Source organism: Leucoraja erinacea, chromosome 20, assembly GCF_028641065.1.
Source record: "Leucoraja erinacea ecotype New England chromosome 20, Leri_hhj_1, whole genome shotgun sequence".
In the NCBI taxonomy this organism is placed as follows: Eukaryota; Metazoa; Chordata; class Chondrichthyes; order Rajiformes; family Rajidae; genus Leucoraja; species Leucoraja erinaceus.
The window spans coordinates 30,439,724-30,458,417 of NC_073396.1; the positions used below are offsets into that span (position 1 = coordinate 30,439,724).

The 18,694-nt window shown below is 47.3% G+C and overlaps 1 protein-coding gene across 1 annotated transcript in view; it reads right to left on the minus strand.

Moving 5' to 3' along the window:
* The window catches only part of si:dkeyp-72e1.9 (syntaxin-binding protein 4), a 101,325-nt gene extending 85,028 nt beyond the window's left edge, over positions 1–16,297 (minus strand). The window contains exon 1 of the mRNA XM_055651915.1: positions 16,090–16,297. Coding sequence (XP_055507890.1) covers positions 16,090–16,297 — 208 coding nt within the window. The remainder of the gene's footprint in view (positions 1–16,089) is intronic.
* Between the last annotated feature and the right edge of the window lie 2,397 nt (positions 16,298–18,694).

Below are 18,694 nucleotides of genomic sequence, written 5' to 3' on the forward strand. Positions count from 1 at the left end.
TGCCAGGAATGGGTGAGGGGGGGGGAAGGTATATCTCCATCTTTTCTTTTCTTATTTCTTTTCTTTTTTCTTGCACTTCTTTGATAGCTTAGGGGTCTTTTTCTTGCTTTATCTTATTCTATTTCTCTTTCTTCATTCTCTTTTTTCTCTCTTTTTTTTCTTTTTTTTTTTTAATTTAGGTTCTGTCTTTCTCACTTCCGGTGGCTGCTATGAAGCAGTGAAGGCAGCTGCACTGAGCTCTCCTCTAGACAAATCGCGTTTAAAGTCGACTCCCATGCCAGGATCGAGTTAAAAATTCTTATCAGGTTAGCTGAACGTCAAGGGTACTGACTCCATCAAACGGTACTGGTGGTTTTGGGATTTAAAACGATCTTATCGTAAAAACTGGATGAGAAAGAGAAGAGGTCAGAGAGGACCCAAGAAAACTACAATCAGTCTCCAGCTCCAAAAAGCTCTTGATGAGCTTGAAACTACCCCTGAACTCACGTTTGAAAGTTTGGAAGAGGAGCTGGAACCTCAACAACCTACAAGCGATATGGCTGCGAGAAGTGATACAAAGGAGAAAGAAATGAAAAGCTGGGAAGAAACGGTAAGAGCTAATATTCTTAAAGACATTACTAAAGATCTTCAGAAGCAATTTGCCAAAATTTAGGTTCTGTCTTTAAAAATGAAGCTGTACAATAATTGTATAACTGTTATGTCGATCGCCTTTCCCTGTACAATTGTTCCTAATAAAATAAATTCAAAAATAAAAGAAAAACATTTTTTAATAATCTGGGACAAAAGGATGCCTTTCAGTTTTAGATTCCCGTGGCCATTTACTTGAGCCAGGCCCTTCAAACATTTATAAACCTTCGTTATGTCACCCTGAAACCACCTGCACTCCGTGGGTGAAAACATGGATGAAACTAACTATTGCACGCAAGCCTGCAGAACAAGGTGTGTCCAACTCCAAACAAATAGGTTTTGGAACTCTACTGGCCAAAAGTAAGCAAATAACTCAGTGTATTGTGTGCTCAATAATATGAGTTAATCTAAAATGAAAGACATGGTCGTTTCCGCTGAAAGAGTGCTCCTTCTGGGGAAGGAAGCTGTCTTACCACAAAGGATGGAGGAAATACATCAGTGGTGCAGCGGTAGAGTTGCTGCTTCACAGCGCTTGTAGCGCCAGAGACCCGGGCTCGATCCCGACTACGGGTGCAGTCCGTACAGCATTTGTACATTCTCCCCGTGACCGTGTGGGTTTTCTCCAAGATCTTCGGTTTCCTCCCACACTCCAAAGACGTGCAGGTTTGTAGATTAATTGGCTTGGTGTATGTGTAAATTGTCCCTAGTGTGTGTAGGATAGTGTTAATGGACGGGGATCGCAGGTCGGTGCCGACTCGGTGGGGGTTGAAGGGCCTGTTTCCGCGCTGTATCTCCAAACTAAATCCGGGGAACTGCAGTCCTGAAGCCAAACACAACATCCCCAGGGTAGGGTGATAAAAGCACCAGTTCACAGAGTAATACAGCAGAGAAACAGGCTCTTCGGCCTATCATGCCCATGTCGACTAAAGTGCCTTCCTGAGCTAGTCCCCCCTGCCTCTTTTTTGTCCTTTTTCTATCTGTGTACCTGCCCAAACATCTTTTAATCATTGTAATTGTAGCCGCTTCTACCTCTTCCTCAGGCAGCTATTTTCATACTCATAAATCCCGGGGGGACGTGCCCCCTCCATGTTTTGAGAGGATCCCAATGTTGAAGCCCCCGCCGGGCGATGGTAGGTCCCGCAGCCGATTTTAAGCCGAGCCGGGGAATGAAAGGCCCTGCGAATGGACCGATTCAAGCCCCACGATTCGGGACGGATGAAGCTGCTGTTGTTGTTGGAACTCCCAAAAGCCGGTCACCAACCAAGGAACTGCAAGTTACCGTCCTCTGGGCCCACAGTCGAGGCCTCCAAAGTCGAGTTGCAGCCGCAATGCCACCACAGCCTCCGAAGGCCGCCAGCTCCTCGATGTTGGGCCTCGGTGCAAATATATATCTATTTTAATTTACACTACTTATGGCCTTCTTTAACTGTCTCTCAAGTCTTCCCCAGGCCTGAGGATGTTATAGTAAGATGCGTGTGTAGGGGGGAGGGGGGGGGGATATAAAAAAGGAGGGGGGGGAATTGAGTCCCTCCCCCCAAGTTCCACCCATGGGGGCCTCTTTCTAAAAAACTTGCCCCTCAGGTCCCTTTTAAATCGTTTACCCGCAACTTAATCCCATGCCCTTTCATGTTAGATTCCCCTACTCTGAAAAGAAGACTGTAACCATCCTCTTTACCATTGCCCCTCATAAACTATCATAAGGGCTGGTGGGATCCTCCTACACTCCTGGGTAAACAGTTCCAGCCTTTTCAGTCCCTCCTTATAAATCAAGCCTTCCCGTTCTAGCACCATCCTTGTGAAAAATGTCTGCAATCTCTCTACCTTGCTGAGAACTTCTATCTACATTCAGAACTTTAAATGTACTGAAAAAACCTACACAAATTTGCAAGAAAGTAATTGCACATAATCTGACTATATATTCACAACATCAAATTAAGTGACCAAAAGCTTGGCCAAATTTTTTTTCATCATAAAAATCGCAAAGGCTCATGATGGCAACTCCAGACAATGGAACTAACCTGGAGATACAAGGAACTGCAGATGCTGGTTTACAAAGAAAGACACAATGCTCTGGAGTAACTCAACAGGCCAGGCAGCATCTCTGGAGGACATGGATAGTGATGTTTCAGGTCATGACCCTTCTTCAGACTGATTGTGGTGGGTGGGGGGAAGGGATGAGAGACAGGACACATTCTGGTGAGTGATAGGTGGATACGGGTGAGGGGGAGTTTTGCTAGACAGTTGCTTTGACAAAACCCGGAGATGAAAACACAAAAGGTGTGAGATAAGGATATAGAAGAGGACAGAGTATAGGTGGAAGGGTTGGGGGAAGGGGAGAAATGAATGTTAATCTAGGTGGGGCACAGGGAAGAGAGGGAAGGGAGGGGAGAAGTGGGGGTGGGTTGTTTTTAGGTTACTTAGTTACAATTAGAGAATTAAATATTTGTATCGTTAGATCTAAAACTATCCAAGCGGAATATGGGATGCTGTTCCTCCAGTTTGCACATGGCCTCACCCGGGCAATGGAAGAAGCCCAGGACAGGAAGGTCGGTATGGGATTGGGAAGGGAAGTCAGTCCTTTATCCTTATTTACTGCATTCAGTGTTCCTGATGTGGCCTCCTTTACATCGGTGAGGCCAAGCGTAGACTTGGTGACTGTTTCGCATGACACTTGCACTCGGTCCATCAACGCCTGCTGGATCTCCCGCTTGCTCATGATTCTAACTCCCCTATCATTCCCATGCTGACCTCTCTGCCTTGGACCTCCTGCACTGCAAGAGTGAGGCCATGCGCAAACTTGAGGAGAACACCTCATATTCCACTTGGGTACAAGCTAACGGCATGAACATAGAATTTTCCAATTTTAGATAACTAACCCACAATCAACCCCTCTTTCCTCCCCTCTCTCCCCCTCTCCCCCCCCCCCTCTCCTCCCATCCCCTCTCTCTCCCGCCCCTCTCTCACCCGCCCCCCCCCCCCCCCCCCTCTCGCCCCCTCCCCCCCCCCTCCACCCCCCTCTCCCCAATTTTAGGTAGGGGAACACAACCACGTCTTTACAGAATATTTCAATGTAGAAACAAGCAACCGCAGATGTTGATTTACTCCAGTGCTGGAGTAACTCAGCGGGTCAGGCAGCATCTCTGGAAAAACAGGATGGGTGACGTTTCGGTTCGGGATCCTTCTTCAGACGACGGTGCTGAGGCCAGATGCCAGCTCGTGGACCCCTCCTCTTACCTACCCCTTGACCATAGATGCGCAACAGGTCACTATCTACAGGACTCTCTCTGATTTCGTCATCTCTGGCGAAAAAAGTCTGAAGAAGGGTCCCAACCCTAAACGTCACCCATCCTTTTTCTCCAGACCCGCTGAGTTACTACAGCACTGTGTGTCCATCTAGAGAATATCTAACCTCATCTAGATAAGTCCATTCCATGGTGACCTACGATTAGCACCAAAATACTCTGCTCACCGAGACAGCACGCTGCTTACTTAGCATTTATTTTCAATCTTTCCACAAAATAACCTCCAGGATTCAGCGTACAGAAATCACACTCAGAAGTTTCCCCGACAATGTAAAACCTTTGCTGCATCGATGTAGATCTGCATGAGGTAACTAATGACTCCACACATCTTACTCCAGTCAAAGCAGCGGCATTTCTAATTAGCCCAAAACAACACCATGAAAACTATCAGCTCCACGAAACGAGAGCTGGGCTTCACATTCCACTGATTTGCTCAATGTCGGGCCAGAAAACAATAAGCAAAGAAAGTGCTTGATTGAGTTTGATCACGGTTTAAACCATAGCAACACTGAAGCCCACGGCTGCTTAAATGTTTTAAAATCAGAATTGAAGACTCCTATGAGAACTGACTTGACAAGAAAACACTCCAACCAGGCAGTGGTCGATTTAACAGATTCTCATCCATTACCTGCTAATGATCACAGCTCCCCTGTAGAGGACTGAAAAGGTTGGCATCTCGTTCCGAATCCTGTCCCTGCAACACACATATTCATTATTCCCCTCGTATCCACTCTGTTTCAGGGGAAGGCGGTGGGGGGTGGGGCACTGAGCAGAGAACCAATGCAAGGCTAAAGCTTTCAAACAGCCGGCCCACGTGACAGTTCTTATGGATGCTTAATACCAGAGATGAGCAAAGTTCATCCACATTATCACTATCTTCACAGATAGATTAAGCTTATGCAAGAAGCAAAGCCTGTACAGTGGAGCACTCATCGCTGGGGATGTGGAGCGCTATGTAAAATTAAGAAGAGCACTCAACACTGAAATCCCATTGATCCTACTAAAAGCACACTGGTATGGTGGTGACTGAAGTATAATTGATCCATCACTGTGCTTCACAGTGCGTGCAGCTCATCTGAGAAGACACTGAGGACAAGGTCCCTTCCGTAGCTAGCGTGCAGCCATGTCAGCTCGACATCGAAAACAGATTTAATTCTGAGCCATATTCCTGGCATCCATCCAACGTTTCTTCTATCCTGTCAAGAAGTTATTCCAGGCACTGCTTGTATCATCCGTCCTCTGTGTGTTGTCATTGGAAGTGGATTTTATTCAGTCATCATTCCAGATGAACACAAACTCTTGACATTTCAAAGAAACAGGTTGTGTTACCAATTCTGGAGCTCCCAGGTCAAAGAAGATCAGATTTGTTCAAATCTTCTCGTAATTATTTGAAGAATATTTTAAGATAGGAAAATGCAAACTGTTATTCAGTGACAACTGCTCCTCGGTATATGTCACGGTATATGTTCTTCAGGCAAGAATGAAATGCTCGGAGAAGGAGGAAGAGGTGCAGCGCACAGGCCTTGAACCTGGTGAGACACATAGATGCCCGGCCAGGACCCCCCCACTGAGTTTCTCCAGCTTTTTAGAGTGTTTCACCCCTCAGAGTATATGTCACGGTGGCTGTTCTTCAGGCAAGAATGAAATGCAAGTCGGGGCCTGAGAAAGAGGTGCAGCAGCGTACAGGCCTGGGTGAGGGCGTGGTGAGACCAGGAGGAGCCCGGCCAGGATGACCCCAGATCAGAGCACTGAGTCAAACCGCGCATCTAGAGTCTTTTCACGTTCTATTAGTTTAGTTATGGATAATGTTAAGGGCAACAGAAGCTACTCGATGAAATTCAAGAATTATAAGCAGTTTATGCAGAGCAATAGAGTATGGGTAACTACACAGTCTAATAAAGGATACTATTCACCAAACAGGGCAATTTTATTCTTATAATAGTTTCCAGCCCCAAATTCTATTTAATTTGAGTTTTGTGAAACTTGTAGACTTGTAGAAATCTACTGCATTAATAGCAATATATCTTGTTGTATCTATCATTGTCATCTGCAGTATATTGTCTACTCTTGAAGCTGCCTGTGAACATCACATTTCATCGCATCCTGGTGTATGTAACAATAAACTAATCTGAATCTAAAGAACAGATTGACACTAGCTATATATATGCAGGGATATTTAACATAATTAAATATAGTATCAAATACAGCATCGTTGTAAGATTCAGATATTTCGCTGAAGGACCCTCATGCCAACCACTTCTAGACTTGCTGGTTTACACCGACTTATGGAAACATTGGAGAGTTCTCAGGAACAGAATGCTTATAATACAGCACAGTAACACACAGCAGTAGAGTTGTTGCCTTACAGCGCTTACGTTCTCCCCGTGACCTGCCTGGGTTTTCTCCGAGATCTTCAGTTTTCTCCCACACTTCCAAGTTGTACAGGTTTGTAGGTTAATTGGGCTTGGAGCTAATGATAAATTTCCTTAATGTGTAAGCAGTGTATGCAGAGCAATAGTGTTCATGGGGATCTACAGTCAGTGCGAATCGGTGGGCTACTATTCCCAAACAGGGCAATTTTATTCTCTAAAGTGCCTGTCCAAACTTATTTTTTTTGCGACTGCCGGTGAAACCGTCATAGGTCGCCGAACTTGTAGAAAATCTCAGCGGCAACCAGAAAGACGCTACGACTCTTTGAGTGACTGAGAAGACTACTCACGACCACACAGGCAACACCCTGGCGATATGTCGTGGGGTGAAGCCTGTATGGTCATGAGTAGTCACCCAAAGATTCGTACCTTATTCTGGTCGCCGCTGGATTTTCAACATGTTAAACATCTTCAGTGACCTGTAACGACCCATGTCGCTGAAAAAGTCACGTAAGTGGGGCAGGCCCATGAAACTAAAAACTACATTTCACTGTGTTTGAAAAAAACTTGTGTTATACTGTACACGCCCCTACTGAACAGGATACCACTCGACAGTGCAGCCGGTATAAAAATTCACAATGAGAGTGTAGGTATGTTACAAAACCTACCTGAATCGTCATTGGGAATCTGCCCTCAGCCAGGTCCGCGATTTTGGCGCTGTTTGGAGGGGGCGGGTTTAAAACGCGATTTTTACTAGGCTGTACTAATCGCAGATGTTCAGCCTAGTAAATCATTAACGAAAAATCGCTGCAAGACCCGGTCGCAAAAGGTATTATTAGTTTTATACGCCTCGATAATATAGTTATAATAGTTTTTAAATTACTGTCTGATTCCGCAACCTCTCGCAGCCCCAGGGTTTTATAAAGCAAACAATTAAAGGTATGTACCTTATTTTTACATTAAATGGGGCATGTATATAACCCTATATATCAAGTTATCTATAGCGAGTAGTTCATTTTGGGCTTTTTATATCCCGCAGTATTTTTCTCGGCATTTGAGGGCACTGCCGGCACCCGTCCAGCGCGAATCAACGTTGAAAATTCAGCGGCAACACATGAAAGACGCCACCGACTCTTTGAGTTTATGACAGAATTGAACACTCACGACCACACAGGCCTACAATTAATGTAAATTAGATATGTCGCGGGGTGAAGCCTGTATGGTCATGAGTAGTCACCCAAAGAGTCGTACCTTGTTCTGGTCGCCGCTGGATTTTCAACATGTTAAACATCTTCAGTGACCTGTAACGACCCATGTCGCTGAAAAAGTCGCGTAAGTGGGGCAGGCCCATGAAACTAAAAACTCCATTTCACTGTGTTTGAAAAAAACTTGTGTAATACTGTACACACCCCTACTGAACAGGATACCATTCGACAGTGTAGCCGGTGTAAAAATTCACAATGCTAGAGAGTGCACAACATGGAAACATCGTGAGATATTCTGCAGCCAAATAATTGGAAATGTAATTACCAATATGTGATGCCACATTGTGCAGCATTCAGGGTGGTGCAAGTATCTACTGCAGCAAAACACAAGAGTGTCACCAGCCAGTGATTATACTTTGCTTGCACATCAGCTCATTAGCTGTTTACAGTAAGCTGTTTTAGTTGAAGCGGGCATCTACATTGTCACCTTTAGGGATTGGATAGACTACCAAAAGCGAATAGCCTGCCTGCACTACTTTATGCAAAGCTGCCGCTGGCTCGCATGGCGTTGCTGCACGTATTCGGATAACTAGCGACAGATCCAGAATTAATCTGCAACTCTCCAAAGGCTTTGAGTTGGATGAGCCAGGTGCAGGATATATCTTAAAGCAAACGGAAGAGTCTTTATATTGCAGAAATACTGCATTGCTGAAGGACTGTAGGCTGGCACAGTGGAGCAGCGGTAGAGTTCCTGCCTCACAGTGTCAGAGACCGCGGTTTGATCCTGACTACGGGCGCTGTCTGTTCGGAGTTTGTACGTTCTCCCTGTGACCGTGTGGGTTTTCCTCGGGTGCTGCGGTTTCCTCCCACACTCCTAAGACGTGCAGGTTTGTAGATTAATTGGCTTCTGTAAATTATAAATTGTCCCTATTGTGGAGGATGGTGCTAGTGTACGAGGTGATCGCTGGTTGGTGCAGACTCGGTGGGTCGAAGGACCTGTTTATATATCTGTGCTGTATATCTATATAGTCTAAAGACTTCAGAATCTACCCGTGAAGGCATTGTTAGGACAGAGTGAGCGTTTCAAAGAAAACCTGCACAAAAGTCACTTTGCGCTTCAGTCCATGGGGATATCAGGACCTCTCCCCCTAAGCTTGACCTTGCTTGCGCTAACGGCCTCATTGATCTCTAAGAAGACGCTCGACTGGAAAAGCACACAGGCCGCTGATCTCATTACTTGGCCAAACTCAGCAATGTGGTAGCAATGCTTGAGAGGATTATCTTCTAAGTGCAAATCCAGTGCTCAAAAATAATCCCAGTTGAATTTCTGTTTGATAAAACAACACAGAAGGGGTGACGAGCACAAAACCTGCCCCCCACAGTATCGAAGAATGAGAGGGATATCCCACTGAAACACATGCGACTCAGGGAAGCAGTTGACAGGATCAATGCCAGGAAGGCGTTAGTTAGGCCTGGGAAGTCCAAAACTAGAGGGCATAGTGTCAGTATAAAGAGTTGTCTATTTAGATGGTGATAAGGATAAATTATTTTCGACAGTAGATTATAAAATCAGAAAGAGCTGCAAATGATAAGTTTGGAGTGCATTCAGGTCTGAGGTCAACGTATTCTGGGCACGATATTTAGGATTGGGTGACTAAGCAGAGCTGATGTAAAGGATCAGCCATTTACTGGGTGGCAGAGTAGGCTCAGAAGCTGCATGGTTGAAGCCCGCTCCTGCCTCATAGGTGAGAAAAACAAAAGTGTCAGAATAACAGAACCCATACCTGCTATGAGTAATTGATCCTGTACATAAACTGTTGACGAGGTTTTGCTGGGTATTATAGAGTCCCTAGTTGCCACATCAGAAGAAAGAAGTGGAGGCTTTGGAGAGGGTGCAGAAGAGGCTCGTCAGGATGTTACCTGGATGAAAGAGTGTTAGCTATCAGAAGTGGCTGGACAAACTTGGATTGTTTTCTCTGGAGCGTTGGAGACTGAAAGACAGCCAACCTGCTAGAAATATATGAAATTATGAGAGTTACGGACAGGGCAGATGGCCAGAGCCTTTTTCCAAGAGTGGAAATACCAAATACTTCAAACAAGGGGACATGACATGAGAATTAAGGGACTGAAGTTTAGGGATAACATGAGGGGGAACTTCTTTACTCAGAGAGTGGTAGCTGTGTGGAATGAGCTTCCAGTGAAGGTGGTGGAGGCAGGTTCGTTTTTATCATTTAAAAATAAATTGGATAGTTATATGGATGGGAAGGGAATGGAGGGTTATGGTCTGAGCGCAGGTATATGGGACTAGGGAGATTATGTGTTTGGCACGGACTAGAAGGGTCGAGATGGCCTGTTTCCGTGCTGTAATTGTTATATGGTTATGTGCCTGTAAGGTGAGTGATGGAATATTCAAAGGAGATTTACATGGCAGGATTTCACACAGAGTGGTACGTATCTGGAACATGCTGCCAGTGGAAGTGGAGGAAACAGTTTAAGAGGCATTTAGACAGACACACAAACAGGCAGGGCACTGAGCAAAATACACCGCCTGCTGGCAAGTGTGCAGATTAAATTGGCATGATGCTCAGCACCAGACATGGTGGGTCAAAGATCCTGTTCCTGTGCTGTACTCATAAAGTCATAGAAGGTCATAGAGTCATACAGCGTGGAGACAGGCCCATCGGCCCAACTTGTCCACACCGACTAACATGCTCCATCTAGACTAGTCCCACCTGCCTGCGTTTGGCACATATCCCTGTCCATGTACCTGTCTAAATGTTTCTGAACAGTTGCGATAGTACCTGCCTCAATGACCTCCTCTGGTAGTTCGTGCCGTACACCCACCACCCTTTATGTGCAAAGGTTACCCCCCTGGTTCCTATTAAATCTTTCCCCCACTCACCATAAACCAGGGCATGATATGGTGCGTCTACCCGATCTATTCCTCTCATGACTTTGTCAACAATATTAGATCACCCCTCATCCTCCTGCTCTCAAAGGAATAGAGTCCTAGACTGCTCAACCTCTTGATAGCTCAACCCCTCGATTCTGGGCAACATCCTCGTAAATCTTCCCTGCACCATTTCCAACTTGACAACATCTTTCCTATAACACGGTGTCCAAAACGGAACACAATACTCTAAATGTGGCCACACTGACATCTTGTATAATTGCAACATGACCTCCCAACTTCTATACTCAATGACATTCCTCACTGATGAAGGCCAATGTGCCAAAAGCCTTTTTAATCACCCGATCTACCTGTGATGCCACTTTCAAGGGATCATGTACCTGAACTCCTAGATCCCTCTGCTCGTCAACTCTCCATTCACTGTGTAGGTCCTGCCCATGTTAGACTTCCCAAAACTCAACACCTCACATTTCTCTGTATTAAATTTCATCAACCATTCCTCATCTCACCTGCCCAACTGATCAAGATCCTGCTGCAATTTTAGACAACCATCTTCGCTATCTATAATACCACCCTCGTTTGTGTCATCAGCAAACTTGGTAATCATGCCATGTATGTTGCCATCCAAATCATTGATATAGAAGCAATGGGGCCAGCACCGAACCCTGAGGCACACCACTAGTCATAGGTCTCCAGTCCGAAACGCAATCTTACACCGTCACCCTCTGCTTCCTTCCATGAAGCCAATCTTCTATCCATTCAGCTGTCTCTCCTTGGATCCCATGAGCTCCAACCTTCCAGACCAGAGCAGCCAACCATGTGGAACCTTATCAAATACTTTACTAATCCACCTATAGAATGTATATTAACGATTTAGATGAAGGAATTAAATGTAACATCTTCAAGTTTGTGGATGACACAAAGCTGGGTGGCAGTGTGGGCTGCGAGGAGGATGCTATGAGGCTGCGGGGTGACTTGGATAGGTTTGGTCAGTGAGCAGATGCATGGCAGATGCAGTATAATGTGGATAAATATGAGATGGTGGAAAGAACAAGAAGGCATATTTTTATCTGAATGGTGTCAGATTAGGAAAAGGGGAGGTGCAACGAGACCTGGGTGTCCTTGTACATCAGTCACTGAAAGTAAGCGTGTAGGTACAGCAGGCAGTGAAGAAAGCAAATGGTAGCGAGATGATTTGAATGTAGGAGCAAGGATGTCCTCCTGCAGTTGTACAGGGCCCTGGTGAGACCAGACCCGGAGTATTGTGTGCAATTTTGGTCTCCTAACTTGAGGAAGGATATTCTTGCTATTGAGGGAGGACAGCATAGGTTCACCAAGTTAATTCCCGGGATGGTGGGACTGACATATGATGAAAGAATGGATCGACTAGGCTGGAATTTAGAAGGATGAAAGGGAAGGTTATAGAAACATATAATATTCTTAAGGGATTGGACAGGCTAGAAACAGGAAAAATGTTCCCGATGTTGGGGGAATCCAGGACTAGGGGTCACAGTTTAAGATTAAGGAGTAGACCATTTGGGACTGAGATGAGGAAAAACGTTTTTACCCAGAGAGTTGTGAATCTGTGGAATTCTCTAGCCACAGAAGGCAATGGAAGCCAATTCACTGGATGGTTTTTAAGAGAGTAAAGGGCCTGTCCCACATGGGGGTCATTTGCGCGTAATCTACGCTACATCATTTATGCGTCACAGCGCACGATGCGTGCATGGCGCGCATTACGCACGCATGGTGCGTGGTGACATAGGCAGTGATGCGCAGTCGTGCGCGGCGCCCCAGGATTTTGGGATGTACAAAATTTTTGCGTGCCATCTGCATGCCGCGCAAATGATGTCCAAGTGGGACAGGCCCTTTAGATATAACTCTTAGGGCTAACGGAATCAAGGAATATGGGGGAAAAGCATGAATGGGGTACTGATTTTGGATGATCAGCCATGGATGATGGCTTACTCCTGCACCTATTTTCTATGTTTCTATGTGTCTATACAACATATAGAACTCCGGAAGTGGCGGCGCTGCCTTGCAGCTGCGGCTCGCCAGCAGTCCGTTTGTCTTTTCTGTTTTTTGTTTTCTTTTGTCCCGTTGTTGCAGTTTATTTTGGTTTATTTAGTTGTGTATGTGCGGGGGGGTGGGTGTAACATGTTTTTTGACTCTTCCTCCTTCGGGGGGGGGGGGGGGGGGGAGATGCGACCTTTCTTGCCGTTTCACCCGTCTCTGTGTCCGTCTGCGCTGAGGCCTATCGCGGAGCTCGCGGCCTCCAACTGTGACCGACCTCGAGGCTGCGGAGGCAGAGCAAGGACTTACCAACGCGAGGCAGGCCGACTTCGTGGCTGTGGTTGCGGTACGACCCAACTTCCGACCCGACTTTGGAGCCTCGGAGGCTCGGCTGCGGGCCAGTGGACGACATCATCGAGAGCTCGCAGGTCGCAGGTGGTGACTTGTTTTTCCGGAGCTCCCGCAACTACAGCTGCGTCCGCTGGACTGGAGGGCGGCAGCTTCGACTGCCCCAGGCCGCGGAGTTTGAACCGGCCCGTTTGCGGAGCTCGAATTCAGCCACGGGACTTACTTACCATCACCCGGCGGGGCCACAACATCGGAGGCCTCAGCGCAGAGGGAGAGCAAGGAGGGAAGAGACAATGACATTAGGACTTTAAACTGTGTTGAGTGTGTGTTTTGTTATTTATTCTATGTTATGACTGCAGGCTAAACCATTTTGTTGCACTGAAAAGTGCAATGACAAGAAATTGAATCAAATCAAATCAAATCTACTGATCTGCCCTCATCAGCCATCTTCAGAAAACTCAATCGGATTCATGAAACACAACCTCCCACATACAAAATCATGCTGACTATCCCTAATCAGTTCTTGTCCATCAAAATTCATGTATCTTATCCATCAGAATATGCTCTAATAACTTTCCAACCACAGATGTTCGGCTCACTAGTCTGTAGTTCCCAGGCTTTTCCCTACAGCCTTTCTTGAATAGAGGCACAGCATTTGCCATCCTGTTCACTGCTCAGACAGCACCAAAGCAAGTCCTTGGCCCACCATGTCTATGCCAACAATCAAAAAACCACTTATCCCCTCTATCCGTACTTGGTCCATAGCCATCTTGGGGATTCAAGTGTTGTCCCGATGCCTTTTAAATTTAGTGGGAGTAGCTGCCCCCACAATCTTCTCAAGCAATGTGCCCCTGATTGCAACCACGATCTGGGGAAAATACCCTCCTCAGGTCTCTTCTAGACTTCCTCCTTCACCCCTTAAATCTATACTCTCTGGTTATAGACCCCTCTGATATGGGGTAAAGATCCTTACAATCTGCTCTATCTCTGCCTCTCATAATTTAGGTCCCCTCTCAGCCTCCTCTGTTGCAAGGACAATAACCCCAGGCTCTCTCCGATGTTACATCCCTGACAACATCCTGGTGAATCTCCTCTGCAGCCTCTCCAGTGAAACCATGTCCTTCCTATACTGCAGCGACCAGAACCACACACAGTACTCCAGTTGTTGCCCAACCATTGTTTTATAGATTTGTACCAAGACCTCCCTGCACTTACCGTCAATGCCTCGGCTGATGAAGGCAAGCTTCCCATGTGCCTTCTTCACCACCCTATCCACCTGTGTTACCACTTTTAGAGATCTTTAGACTTGGACACCCAGATCCCATTTTTGCTCAATATTCCCTAGGGCCCTACTATTCATTGTATGTGTTTTTCCCCTGTGACCACCTCCTCCCACATCCCCAAATACATCACCACACACTTATCAGTTGGATTGCAACCTTGTCGTGGTCGAGGAGCTTGTGTGTCTCAGTGACCCCTAGAGCTATGCCAGCGGGAGATTTGTCTCCTGTTAGGGTCTCCCATGCTGGACAGGTCGAAGGTTAGAGATGAGACAAAAAGCGATCCACTGGTCCTCCAGGTTGGAGGTTGAGCACAGGGCTGACAACCCTGTCTCGTAAAACAAATATGTTACGGAAACAGCAACTGAAGGGACCAACAATACTGAGTGGAGAACCTACGCTGCTTCCCTACATGCCAGGAGGCATAATAGGCAGTAAGTAAGTAAGTAACGCTTATCAGGATATCTTTAGCTGTTTCTCTTTTGTAAGAAAACGTGGTCTGAGCAGCTTGCAGCAAACTGAGTGCAGTAACAATAAGAAGGAAAAGAGATTGAAGGAATGAAACGAGGAATGACACAGTCCTGGTGTTTCAGGTGGATGACCTTTCATCAGATCTCCTATCCCTTCCTCACACCAGTGCTGCTGCATCGGGACATCGCGTGCAGAGAAAGAGGTCGGTTTCCCCATCTCGCCACTTGTCACATCTTTCCAACAGTACCATGCTATTGGACTGCTTTGATCTGTCCTTTTCACACCTTACCCTTCCATACCTCTAGACTCCCTCTCCCCTGACTCTCAGTCTGAAGAAGAGTCTCGGCCAGAAACGTCACCCATTCCTTCTCTCCGGAGATGCTGCCTGGCCCACTGAGTTACTCCAGCATTTTCTGTCTATCTTCACAGTATAACCAGCATCTGCAGTTCCTTCCTACACAAGCTGAAAGACATAAGGGCCTGTCCCACTAAGGCACCTTTTTTGGTGACTACAGGCGACTAGGCTGTCGCCACATGGTCACCGGGGTGTCCCCTGAATAGTTGTGAGTAGTCTCCTCAGACGCCCAAAGAGTCGTAGCGTCTTTCTGGTCTCTGCTGAATTTTCGAAATGTTCAAACATTTTCAGCGACAGTGGGTTTGACGCCAATGAGCATAGCTTGACTTCTCCTGACGTAGGTGCTGTCGTAGGTTGTCACTAGTTGACGTAGGTTGTCGCCCGTTGACTACCTACGTCACCCTATGTCAACCGGCGACAGGTACCGATGTCACGAGAAGTCAAGTAGCGACAGGCATTGGAAAAACCAATCCATAGAAGTCCACAGAAATCAAGCTGCAACAGCCAGTCGCGATGCTGATGAATGAAGTCCATCTACGCCTATATCGGCGACAATCTACGACAATGTACGACCATACTGACAACAAGCTATGACCATACCAGCGAGAGATGACGCGACTAGCTACGCCAGGCTACAACAGTGGCGCCTCGGTGGGAAACGTTCCACGTGATCAGGCGACTATAGTGTGTGGACATTGTGCGTTTTGTGTTGGGAACATTGGCCATTGGATAGTGCAACATGGCTCCAAGGACAAGGAAGAGGCAGCCCAAGGGCAAGGCCCAAGCCCCATTCCAAACAAACACCAACACAAGCATTGTACTGCATTGAAAATTAAACTCTTTTGGGAGGATGTGGGTGGCCCTGAAAAAGGGCCTTTTCTTGTGGTGTGTTGTGGACTCTCTTCCTGTAGTGGTGGGCGTCCGTTTGCGGTGTGGGCTGTTTGCTGCTGGTCTTCGGATCATGTCGTTCTGCCATGGTACACTGCCTAGATTGGAGGGGTAGTAAGTGCAGAGATGGTCTCTCTGGTCCTTGGCTCTCTTGTTGGAGGTGTTTCCGGGCAATCTCTCCAGTGCCACCATCGATGCAGCCTGTCCTGCAGTTCTCCATGAGCCTGGTGTGATGTTGCCTGTCTGGTTGTCCACTCGGTCACCCCCCACCATGGCTGCTGCTGCTGCTGCTGCTGCTGCTGCTGCTGCTGCTGCTGCACTTTTGGTATGGATCAGGTCGTGGAGGACACGTGCTGCGTAAACAATGGTCTCCACATTCTTGGGCTCCTGCTCCATCGTAGTCAACAAGCATCTGAATCTGCTGGCGAGGATGCCAAAGGCGTTTTCCACAACCCTCCTAGCCCTGGACGGCTGAAGATCCTCTGCTCCCTTGACACCCGCCTGTGAGGGGATGGCTTCATCATCCATGACCTGAGTGGGAAGGCGTCATCACCAACCAGTGCGTAGGGGATGTCAGGGTCGTCTTCTCCTGGCAGAGGTTCTGGATCAGGAAAGCCTGCTCTTCCTTCTTCCAGTGCTTGCCCAAGGGAGGTCTCTCTCCAGATCCCACCATCTGCGGCACTGCCAGGTGTGCCCACTTCCACAAACAGGAAGTTGTAGTTTGCATCCACTACAGCTAAGAGTACGATGGAATGGAACTTCTTGTAGTTAAAGTACATAGAACCTCCCTTGGGTGGGCACCTGATGGCCACATGCTTCCCGTCAACTGCCCACGTGTGGTGGATGGTCCATCATAGCCCTGCGCTACTCTTTTCCACTCATCTGGTTTACTAGGGCAGTTCATGACTTCATCTTCATAAGCATTGATGATGGCCTCACAGCTCTCTCGGACAACCTTGTGGGCCACAATAAAGCTGTAGGAGAGGCTCTTGTAGGAGTTTCCTGATGCCAGGTAGCGGAGGGTGATGGTTAGGCACAGGCCTGGTTCCAGTGGCTTCCTCATGGAGGCCCACTTTTTCTCCAGGACAGGGCCCAGCCGTGTCTCCAGCTCCTGAAACAGATCAGTGGGGAGCCTAGTGAAGTTTCTGAAGGCAGCCTCATCTTTTTGCTGAAGCACAGTCATCGGTTTGTCATACTGACCCAACCTGCATCACTTCAGGGGCAATAGCTTCAACAACACAGATCTCTTGGGCTTCTTCTTCCTCATTCTTCTTGTCCCTCTGTCTTGCTGATCTTTAAGCATGAGGGTGGCTGCAAGCAGCAGGGCTTCCTCTGCTTGTGAGAGCTATGCCCTCTGGTGTTGCTCCTTGGTAGACACGATGCAGGAAGATTGGAAACCGCACCCTGCAACCCGTTTTATAAGAAAACTGGCTGATTCCATTGTTTTGGAGGCCAAAATGACGTGAAATGTCTTTAGTTGTGTTCAGTTGTCGCTTGTCGCGGGTGGACGAAGGTTGACTTCGGTTGCCGTAGGTTGGTGCTCGTGTGGTCGTAGGTGGAGTCCTAAATCATGACGATTGGGTCACCGGTTGTCGGTAGCTTGCTGTAGCTTGACGTCTACCAGGTAGTAGGTTGTCATAGACATTGTCGTAGGGGAGTCCAGTCACCGTTTTTTCGGAAACCTGCTCCGACTATGTCGGCAGTCGCCTAAAAAATCGCCTAAGTGGGACAGGCCCTTAACTCCGTTCTTTCACTCTCTGAAGCTGCCTGACCTGCTGGACATTTCACCATTTTTTGATTTGACTTCATGATTTCCAGCCTGTGTGGCATTCTGTTTCTGAAGTAATTTAAACAGAGAAGGAGAGAATTTTGAAAGCAGCTTACATTCCTTTGGACCTTATTCCCATTCCAATCATCCCGATTTGAAACGTACATTCATCCCACTGCAGTCAGACACAGAGCCACCAGAGTCTACGTTCAAAATCCACAGAGTTCCATACAGGGCCGGATTTAGATGAAGAGAGGCCCTAAGGTGTTCCACTTGTGAGGCCCCCTCCGCGTGGGTTTTCAGCGCTGGCGGCGAGGCAGGGTCCGGACAGCCATGGCGGCCAAATCTCCCACAATTCAAAGCGAGGGAGAAAGTGCCCAGCGCCGACCAGTTGCCGTTACAGTGCACATGCGCAGGGCAGCCGATGATGTGTTGGCCGTGGTTGTGGGCATGTGCAGGGGGGAGGACGTGCAGGCCGCAGCAATGCGCATGTGCAAGGCGGCCTGCCGTGCCGGCGGATGAGGAGCGAGCGGAGCCCGGCGGCGCGGACACGGATAGCGGGGGGAGATGGAGAGAGAGAGATAGAGAGGGGGGCCCGCCCAGAGTTGAACGGTAGATGTCCTGCCTTGGCCGGAGGCCCCACTAGACCTCGAGGCCCTAAGCCTAAGCTTGTCTAGCTTATAGGTAAATCCGGCCCTGGTTCCGTACCTTGTCTGCTGGGCTTCCCATTAACAAACGTTATTAAGGAGTTGAAGCGCAAAGAGGAGATTTTTGACGAGCAAAAATGCAACTTTCTCCTATTTTGACACCATCATCACAGATAAATTCCCTCGCAGAATTATCATCTGGTTCACACTACTGGTAGTTCTGGAAACATGCAGACACATAGATAAGATGGGGTGGGAGATTGCAACCTTCACGTGGTCCGCCCTATTTCGACGAATGTAATCAACCCGGCGTGCACAATCAAATAAGATCAAATAGTTGTCCTACAACTTTAGGCTGTGCACGCCATATGCAAGAAGAAGAAGATAGATAAGATTTGCACATGACAGTATAGAAATGACACATTTGTCAACTGTGGATTTGCAGTGTCTTGCATATTTGCAGTGTCTTGTTCTTGGGTGGATGATGTTGTGCCAGGTGGTGCGCGTGCA